The following is an 11,015-nucleotide window of genomic DNA, read 5'->3' as shown; positions in this document are numbered from 1 at the left end:
CAACACCTCCAGAAGCTTCCCCTTCGATTCCAGCAACAGCTAACCCTCCTACAGCCTCAGATCTCTCCAAAATCACCAAGAACAAACCCAGAAAATCTCAGGAACGTTTTCTCTCTGACTCTCTCTTTTTTCTCTCTAAGCGGCGACCAACAAAAATGAGACTCTGAAACCCTTGATTCGTCCTTAGACCCTTAACACACGATTTAGGGATTTAATTGAACCAAACCGAACCAATCAGCAATTAAATCAAACCCGACCAAACCGGAAAAACATGGTGTCGATCGATGCCACCAAGGGTGTCGATCGACACCCACACCAAAATTACAAAAATTGGTTCGCGGATGTTACGGTTATTAGGTTAATAATATCATTTGGTTATTTTAGCTGTTTTTGTTTGAGTGTAGTTAGGTGGTTAGTGTATATGAAAACACTAATTTATTAATATACTTGGTGCTTCCCCACGCAACGCGTGGGTTGTGGTGTAGTCGGCACTTTCTTGTTTTTTTTGGTCTTTTTCGTTTTCTCTTTTGTATTATTTCATTTTAATTAGGTATATATGGGCTTTGCAGTTACTTGTATTAATACACTATATGTTTATACAATTTCGTTTTGATGTGTACAATTGTGGCGTTTATTTTTTGTGAATTATGAGGATGTTGTTTCTTGCTTTTGAGGATCCAATCTTATCATTGACTGATATTGTTTCCAATACGTTTATTGTATTTTAGATTTCTAATTAACTGCTTATGTAAACCCTTCATACGTTGATGTTGCAATAATAAGTTATTTTTTAAAAGTAATTATCTTTCGTGTAAGTGATTATGTTTGTATGTCCATGTTTTGGTCTAATATCAATAAGATCGTTTATGTTTTTCTTTAGTTGGCTTTGAAACCAATTTTGAGTTAAGCAAATAATGGGTCGAATTATGGTGTTAATAAGTAATATAGATTCTTATGTATATATATTGTATATATGTGACAATAAGTTTAGCTAACTAAAAAATTTTGTAATATTTAAATATAATATTGAACATATATATATATATATATTTATTTATTTGTGGGAGGAATGTATGGAATTATTGGATAAAATTTATTTTTGAGTTAAATAACCTTTTATACCTTTAAAGTGAGTTTAATATTATTAAATTTTCATATATGTCATGACTTTTTTTTAAAAGGAATACCAAGTGTTTCCTTCCAAATTTGAAGTGACATAGTGTTTTAGTTTTCTTATATGATTTTATGAACTTCAATGTAAAGGTTTTTCAAAGTAATAAGTACACTCACATTGATTGAATTATAAAATTTGGAGAAATGTTTATTTCGATTAATCATCTGCTCTTTTAAATATATTAAATAAGTATGTTATTGTTCCTACAAATAGGACAACATATATTATAGTTCAACCATTGAGTTAAGCAATAGAAATGGAACTTATGATTGCAAGACAAAATGCTTATATATATTATGTTACACATTGATTGTTTAAAAATGAATAGGAACATCTAATTCTCAAATAAAGTTGATTTTTTTTTTTTTGTTAAAACCAACATATGTGAGTTTAAATTTAACAATGCAAATTTAAGAAATAAATATGAATAGATAAGAAAGGCAAGAAATATTTTATTTTTATATAAATAAAATAAAATTTGAAAACAATGTTAAATATATATAATACTTTCTAAATTAAAATATAGAATCAAACTTTTATAAGTTACAACACATATGAGATATAACAACATTTGATATTGGTGGGAGAGGAGGAGAGAATGATTACTATAAGATGGTAATCCAAATTAGATAATAGAGATGAATCTATAAAAAATAGAACAATGTAATATATATAATACTTTCTAAATTAAAATATAGAATCAAACTCTTACAACACATATGAGATATAAGGCCATATTTATCGGTAAAACAGAAGGCTGATCTTGGGCTTTTTTATATTGAAAAAAAATGAACAGTGTAAATAAGATCAGGCCTTCTGATCTTAAATAAGATCAGTTCTTCGGTGTGATCTAAGGCCACGTGTCACACTGTAATTGGTTGGAAATTATTTTCCCTTCGTCTCATTTTCTTTCTCCTTCATTCGCGAACTCTGAGATTTTTTTCTTGTTCTCTCCGAAAAGGCGAAACGGCGAAAATGGACGCATCGAGAACTCACCGGAAAATGGACGCCGGAGCTGAGATTGATGTGGTTAATCCGGTTGAGGATGATTCAGCGGCGGAAACTGGTCCGGACCAAGATCAAGGCGGTGGATCGGAGTCGTCTTCGTTGAAACAAGGGGAGATTTTGAGAACCCTTGCTACGGTGGAGAAGGATTCTCAGGCAATCGCTGAGAGCTTTGCATTTATCAATAGATTGAAAACCCAATTTCAAAGTTTATGTTTTGAGCTATTGAAGGTTCCTTTAATCTTTTGCTGCTTGAGATTATGTGATTCTTAAGATGTTGGTGGACGATTGAAACGATTGTGCTAAGTTTTGTTCAATGGTCTTTTGACTGATGGTATAGGCTACTGGATACAAATTTCAAACAAGTACTGTTTCATTGATCAGGTACATACACGAATGAAACACTTTCTATGATCCTCTCTTGAAACACCAGTCCTTCATGCAGTTCTTCTTTACGAGAGAGTATCTGATTTTTGTGAATGGGATCTTTCTAGGGACACAACCTCCGAGGGAAGGACTTCAAATCGTAAAGATAGGTATGAGTTCAGAGGAACGAAGGACCTTGGATTGTTGATGTGAAAACTACTTATTCTATGTTTGGACACAATGGTGGGGGGGATGCAGAAAATGCCAACAATACAGGTATTGTTTTATCCGTTCCTGTATCTTCAATGAAACTTATAACTTGGGTCTATACTCTGAAACACCCTCTTGAAAACAGTTACTGATTCTGTGTCGTATCTCTTATACATTCTGCAGCTATGGAGAGATGGTCGCAATGGATACATTGACAAGAGCTTCAGGATAAAGAAAGTGTTGGGGATCTGGTAAAGCTCATTGACAAGAGCAATGGATACATATTTTCCGGGATTGATGCAAGTGTGGTTGAATACAGCAAAATTGCAGTTGGTCAAACTGATTGGGATTATAACAGATATCCTTTTTTTTAATAAGAATTTTGATTTCTTAACCATTGCTTCTCTTATCAGTGGCTGTGACTGTGAGTTTAGTTTTACGTCTGCAACAAAAGAGTTGTTTCTTTAACGATATAGTCTTCACAGTTGCGGCTGTGCAAGAGAAATACATGAACGACGAGGAAACACAAGACTGAGGAATTGAAACAGAGCTTGAAACTTCCAAAGAAGATGAAGAATCTCATTAAAATCTCTCTGAACAAAACCATGTAACTGTTTGTATGAGCCTTTTTTGTATTGTTGGGTTCGGTTTTAAGTCTAAACAATCACACAACTTACTGGTTTTGGTTCAATGAATATGCTACTAATTTTGAGACGAGTAAACTAATCAGAATTAATCACCTTGCTTGCACCTTTTATATTGCTCTGCCTATCAAAATTTACTACTAAGTTACATAATTAGTAGGAGTACTATTTTCTGCTAAATTTTGTCTCACTATTTTTTCCACTTCGTTGATTATTCCAAAATTTTGTCTTGTTTAATTAATTAAGTAATATGTTTGTTTTTTTTTAATTTTAGTAAAAGTTTTATAAGTTTGCCATTAAAATGTTATTTTATAAATTTTTATAATTATAATATGTTTAAGAATATTAATAAACATTATATTATTAAATAGTTTTAAACATTATATTTATTAAACATTTTTATATTTCTAATAGAATATTATATTATTAAATCTTAAGATCTTATATCTGTTCTCCCAATAACTAACATCTTAACAAAAGATCTTAAGACCTGATCTTACAATATTTTTACAATATTTCTCCCCTAAGATCACCCTCACCTGATCTCCCTATAAACATGCCCTAACAACATTTGATATTGGTGGGAGAGGAGGAGAGAATGATTACTTATAAAATAATAATCCAAATTAAATAATGGAGATGAATCTTTTAAAATAAGAACAATATAAAATATATATCATGTAGTCTCTAAAATTAAAATTTAGCATTAAAAATTTACAAAGATATTTCATTTGTTTTTTACAACCCATACAACAAAAATAAGAAACAAAAAAAAAAAACAAAAAATGATTTGAGGTATTGTAGAAGAGAATGAGAGAAAGTGAAAATGAAATATGAAAAGAATGCCAATATGAGAGAATGAGAGATTGAGAGAATGCTTATTTATATGATAAGAAATGATGGAAGTTACATTTAGAATTATGAAGTTACAATAGTAATTTATTGTATTTGAATAAAGTTGAGTGGTAGAATATGATTAATACATAATTTATTTTATTTTCAGTTATAATTTTATTTTAATGTGTGAGTTAAATGTATTGTGTTTATTGGGTCTTAAATATTGTTTAAAGCAATTAGAAAAAAAAAAAAAAAAAAAATTAGAAAACATTAAATGAAAATCAACCAATAAGGAGAGACCAAAACCTTACTTATATATATATATATGATATATTGCTTTAAACTTTGAAATGAGAAATATATTATAAACAATAATTTTACATGAGAAATATATTAATTTAGCCAACCAAAATATGAATATAAGTTTAGCCAACCAAAATAAATAAAAAATATTAAAATTTAACCAAAAATAATTTCTCTTGAAAGATAATAAGTTAGTAGGAGGAATGAATTAATGTACAATTATTGGATAGGAGTTACATTTGAGTTAAATGGAGTTACATGTCTTTAATTATAAATAAATATTTTAATTTTTTATAACCTAAAATAAAAGGAATACCAAGTGGCTGAATCAAAATTCACATGATTTGGTTGTTTGTTGATATAAACTCAACACTTACACATAATATTTCAAAATAAAAAATATTACTTTTTAAGTGACAAACTAAATTAGTTTTCTTATAAAATTATATGAATTCTTCAATCTCAATAATTTTTAAAATCCCAAGGATAACTTATATTTTTTTTGATTTTTGTTTTTGTTTTTCACTCATCAATTTAATTTATAGTGCTAGATTTCATACTAATGGTTTCATCTTTAGAAAATTTAGTTAAATGGTATTTTTAAAATTATAATTTATTTTTATATTTAAGTTCCAGCTGAATATGATTTCTTTTTTGGATCATTTTTTATTTTGATTAAACACACAAAAACCAATTGTTTAATTATGTTCTTTTTGTTTTCAAAAACTTCAAATCATTAAAAAAATATATATTATATTGATTTTTGCAGATTTATCAATTGGATCACAAAACAAAATAGTCTTTATAAATAGAGTTGATAGACTTTACAAAACAAAATAGACTTTATAAATGGATAATTATATTGATGTTTAAATATTATATTGATCTTTATAAATTATTAAAAATGATAAATGAATATGTGAGATAACCATAGACATAATAGATAATTAGATATGGGTCATTTCAACTTCATGATCTTATTGTATGGTGAATATTGTAAGAAAATATAAAAATAATGACTTATAAGATGTTAATATAAAATAGAAAATGGAGATAAACCTTTTAAAAGATTGAAAAATATATATAAGATATACATATCATACAAACTCTAAAACTAAGCTTTTACAATGATATTTGATTTGATTTTTTATAACCCATACAACAACAATAACAAAAAAAATACAAAAAAAAGAGAGATTTGAGAGTAGTGGAAGAAGATGAGAGAATGAAAGAGTGATAGACTAAAAGAATAAGATAATGAGTATTTATAGGAAGAGAAATGATGAAAATTTATATTTAGAAAAATGAGAGTTACAATTCTAATTTATTGTTTTGTTTTAATATAATTCATTAATACAATTGATTAATACAACTTAGTGGAGAAATAAAGTTAATGCATAATTTATAGGGGGAATTTATATGATTTCAGTTTTATATTATTTGAGGTAAATGTGAAAATTAATTGTTTCTAAATTTATGTTTTAATATAAATATTTTTTTTTGTTAAAATTGCATTGCATGCTAAGTGAATCAATAAGGAGAGAATAAAACCTTACTTTTATATATATGATTACAAAAGAAACAAACAAACGGGTCGGATCGTTTCATCGTTCTACCTAAAAAAAATAATTTGGTATGACTAAGGATGTAATACAACTTTGTCTTTCTTTCTTAATTGTCTAGTTCACACTCCACACATGGACGAAATAATTAAGACACGAAAAAAAATGTGCTCACGACATCAAAATCAAAATGGACTAAAATATTGTAATCAATTGTGGTTCAATTATTGGGCTCACGACATCAAAATCAAAGGTGTACAAGCACGTGTCAGACTTGCAGGCCAATTTCGCAAAGGATTGGCGGTTTTTTCCACGTATTTATCGTTTTCTTAGCTTTCCAACCCAACTTTTCATCTATTTAAATACTATCCTCAAAAACTATTTCCATCGCAATACCACGTACACTATTTTTTGCACAAAACTATGCCTCCAATAATTTTGTAATTTACGATGCCTAACCTATTTTTAACCATAAAATAGCGTTTAATGTAGGGAAATTAGCACAAATAACTTTAAAAAATATATAATTCACTCCATAACTACTCTAATCACTAAAACTTAATATATTCAATATAAACTATATTATATACCATTTTACCCTTATTTCTTTGCCACCACCACCCATACTTCCTATCACCACCATCACCACCTCTATCTCTGAAACGTCCCGACTCATTTTTTTAAGAATAATAAATAATAAATAATAAATAATAATAATAATAATAATAATAATAATAATAATAATAATAATAATAATAATAATAATAATAATAATAATAATAATAAATAACTACACCTAGTGGTCCCATACCCACTAGCCACCTAACCACAATCACACAACAGCAGATAACATAAACCATAACATTAAACCAATAAACATCCAATAATTAAATAGCCAATATATAAAGTAGAACAAATAAACCAATATTCCAAACAATAAGAATCATAGAACCAACAACTTAAACCACATTCTAATGACTTAACTCTAGCAACCTAGCAAGCTAAACAACAACCAATCGAGTCCCTAGAACATTCTTCTCTTTATTGCCTTGATTCCACGATCACACTTTGCCTTTACCTGCACCACAAACACAAATTGAGATGCATGAGTATTTTATAAACATTCAGTGATGCAATCCTCGATTCAACTGGGCTATACACACAAGCAACTGAGATACCAATGTCTTAAACAATCAAGAAACAAAGCAAACAAACCAGGAAGCAACACATAGTCTCGCTGGAAGGGAGGTGTCGACCGACACCAGCCAAGTGTCGACCGACACTGGCACTTGGTGTCGACTTACGCTACCCCACAGTGTCGACCGATTCTCGTTTACTGGTGTCGATCGACACCACCTTGGTGTCGATCGACACTACCTCTGCAATCGCGTTTTGCTCGAAGCTGAGAGTCGAATCTCGCTTCCTAACACCTCCAATCCGTCCAATACTCAATTCCAAAGCCATATGAATCCGTAGGAACCCTATAGCAACCCAGACAAGCAACAAAACACCACAAACAACACCAAACAAGCAAGACAAAGGAAATCTCAGGCTTAGATAAGCCATGGTCATGCACTCACCTCTTTGCAGGAAGATTTTGACAAATAGCAACAAAACCAACCCTCCTAGAAAGCTTCTAACACCTTCCCAGCCTCAGATCTCCCAAGAACAATCCAAAAATCTCATAATCTCTCTAAAATCTCAAGAACACTTGTTTTCTCTCTTTTCTCTCAAACACAAGAGAACGGCGACCAAGACAATTGCCGAAACCGCAGCGTTTGAACAAGTCAAGCCCTTAGTCGCACAACCAACCACCCCTAAGCGACCATGTAAACAAGAGAGATGGACTGAAATACTCCATTCCCGCTCCAGCCACAGACTACAGATGGGATCAGGCTAGACAAGCTCAAGTCGCGGCTTGCTTCTCATACCACTTCTTAAACCTTGCCTTCATCCTCGCCTCTGGTTCCCAAGTCTGCTCCTCATCACCATCACAGTCCCAAAGGACTTGCATCAAAGGAATCTTCTTCTTCCGAAGTTCCTTGATCCTCCTCCCGAGAACCCTCACTGGTCTCGTCTCCAAAGTCATGTTAGGCTGAAGATCCTCATGAATCTTAGCCAACAACCGATCACCCTCACGGAGACACTTCCGCAACATAGACACATGGAAAACCTTGTTGAACACACACATAACCTCCCGCAACTCCAGCCTATATACTACCAGTCCCACCCACTCAATCACTCTGAACAAACCCATATACTTCGGACTCAACGTAGTCTCTGTCAATGATCTGTTCGGACCCCGCAACAGAGCCATCTTGAGGTACATTCAGTCTCCTACCTGAAACTCAAGATCTCTCCTCCTCTTATCAGCATAACTCCTCTACCGATCCTGAGCTTCCTTCATGTTCAGTTTGAGAACCCGAATCTTCTTTGAGGCCTCCTAAACAAAATCCGCCCCGAACATGCTCCTCTCCCCCACTTGAGTCCAGCATAACGGTGTACGAAATGGTCTCCCATACAAAGCCTTATAAGGAGCCATCTTAATACTCGCCTGATAACTATTGTTGTAAGCAAACTCTACCAGGTTCAGGTGATCTGCCCAATGGCCACCCCAATCCAATACACACATCCTCAACAAATCCTCCATCATCTGGATCGTTCTCTCTGACTGTCCATCGGTCTGGGGATGGTAAGTTGTACTCATATGCGCCTTAGTGCCCATCTCTGCCTGAAATGCCTTCCAGAACACTGAAGTGAACTTAGAATCCCTATCAGACACAATACTCGCTGGCACCCCATCCAATCTGACTATCTCCTTCACATACTTCTTAGCCAAGACCGCTGCTCCATTAGTCTTCTTAATGGCCAGAAAATGTGCTGACTTCGTCAACCGGTCCACAATGACCAAAATAGCATCAAAGGTCTGAGACACTAGCAATCTTACCATGAAATCCATCGTGATCATATCCCACTTCCACTCTGGAATGGGTAGACTCTTTAGTAACCCATCTGGAACCTGATGCTCAGCCTTCACTAGCTGACACATGTCGCACCTCGCGACCCAACTAGCTACATCCCGACCCAGTGATAGTACCTCTTGAGATCATGGTACATCTTAGTCGCTCCTGGTTGAATAGAAAACATGCTCGCATGAGCCTCTCTCAGGATCTCCTGCCTCAACTCCTCATCTTTGGGCACACAAATCCGCCCGTGCACCAAAATAGTACCATTAGCTGAGACCTTATACTCTGAATCAACATCCTTAGAGGCATTCACTAACCCTAAATCCTTCTCATGAGCCAACCGCACCCTGCTCAGAAGATATGCTCTATCAACCGCCTCCAAACCCAACGGTTCCTGAGAAACAACACACAACCTCAAAGCACTGATCTCTCCTACCAGAGACTCCATATCCTGCTCCTGAGCCGAAGCTACCCTCTTCCGACTCAGAGCATCTCCAACCAAGTTAACGTTACCAGGGTGATAAGCTATCTCCAAATCATAATCTGCTACAAGCTCCATCCACCGCCTCTGTCTCAAATTCAGCTCAGGCTGAATGAATATATACTTCAGGCTCTTATGATCTATAAACACTTGTACCTTTGCACCATAAAGATAGGATCTCCAAATCTTTAGGGCAAAAACTACATCAGCCATCTCCAAATCATGAGTAGGATAGTTGTTCTCATGCTTCCGCAACTGCCGCGAAGCATAGGCAATCACCTTCCCATGCTACATCAACACACACCCCAAACCAACTCTGGATGCATTTGTATAAACCACATAGGGTTCTCCCTGCTCAGGTAAAGCCAATACTTGAGTAGTAGTCAACATCTCCTTCAGGCTTGCAAAGCCCTCCTCACACTCCTGTGACCATATAAAAGGAACATCCTTCCCCGTCAACTTAATCCTCCGGCGTGCCATACTTGCAAAACCCTTCACAAGTCTCCTGTAATAACCTGCCAACCCAAGGAAACTCCTGATCTCTGTGGCATTCTGCGGTCTAGGCCAATCCCTGATAGCCTGAATCTTCTCCAGATATACAGAAACTCCCTCTACAGAAACAATATGACCCAGAAAACCCATATCACGCTGCCAAAAAACTGCTCTTGCTCAACTTGGCAAACAACTTCTGCTCCCGCAGCTTCTCCAGAACTGCCCTCAAATGTCTTGCATGCTCCTCAGGACTCTTAGAAAATAGCAGGATATCGATGAAGATGATGACACACGTCCAGAAACTCCTGAAACACGCTGTTCATCAACCTCGTAAACGCTGCTGGCGCATTAGTCAACCCAAAAGGCATCACCACAAACTCATAATGTCCATACCTCGTCCTGAATGCAGTCTTCCTCACATCTGCCTCATCTATCGGTATCTGATGATAACCCGATGCCAGATCTATCTTGGAGAACCAAGTAGCATCTCTCAACTGATCCAACAACTCATCGATCTTGGGAAGAGGGTATTTGTTCTGCACAGTGTCCCGGTTCAAACCCCGATAATCAATACACAACCGGAAACTCCCATTCTTCTTCTTACAAATAACACTGGCGCTCCCCCACGGTGATACACTAGGACGGATGAATCTCTTACTCAACAAATCCTCTAACTGCTTCTTCAGTTTTGTCATCTCTGCTGGAGCCATCCTGTAAGGAGCCTTGGATAACAATGTCATCCCCGGTTCCTGTTCAGTCGTGAAAGGATCAGACCGAGATGGTGGTAATCCCTTCAACGACTTTAACACATCCTCAAATTCCTCAACAACCTGAATACTGCTAACCGTAGACTGCCCCACTGACTCTGGCATTGATATAGTGACTAAATAAGCCTCACGGCCCTTCTCGATCATCTTCCCAGCCTGCATGGCCGAGATCACGAGACTCCCCGAAGTCGGTCTAATACCCTGAAAA

General features: G+C 34.7%; 1 protein-coding gene across 1 annotated transcript; it reads left to right on the top strand.

Moving 5' to 3' along the window:
* LOC104732928 lies at positions 2,085-3,113 on the top strand. The gene is made up of 4 exons (XM_019233761.1): positions 2,085-2,410; positions 2,520-2,563; positions 2,674-2,821; positions 2,939-3,113. Exons 1-3 carry the CDS (start codon positions 2,150-2,152, stop codon positions 2,756-2,758), a joined length of 390 nt encoding a protein of 129 aa, XP_019089306.1. The 5' UTR covers positions 2,085-2,149; the 3' UTR covers positions 2,759-2,821; positions 2,939-3,113.

The sequence above is a fragment of the Camelina sativa genome, chromosome 12 (assembly GCF_000633955.1).
Source record: "Camelina sativa cultivar DH55 chromosome 12, Cs, whole genome shotgun sequence".
Taxonomy (NCBI): domain Eukaryota; kingdom Viridiplantae; phylum Streptophyta; class Magnoliopsida; order Brassicales; family Brassicaceae; genus Camelina; species Camelina sativa.
The sequence above is the reverse complement of the archived record's forward strand: the minus strand, read 5'-3'. Positions and strand labels throughout refer to the sequence as shown.

Bases quoted from the DNA above. Each gene is read 5' to 3' on its own strand.
- LOC104732928 (XM_019233761.1), top strand. From the start codon at position 2,150: ATGGACGCATCGAGAACTCACCGGAAAATGGACGCCGGAGCTGAGATT. The intron at 2,411-2,519 runs GTTCCTTTAATC...CTGATGGTATAG, and splicing joins TATGTTTTGAGCTATTGAAG to GCTACTGGATACAAATTTCA. The intron at 2,564-2,673 runs GTACATACACGA...GGATCTTTCTAG, and splicing joins AGTACTGTTTCATTGATCAG to GGACACAACCTCCGAGGGAA.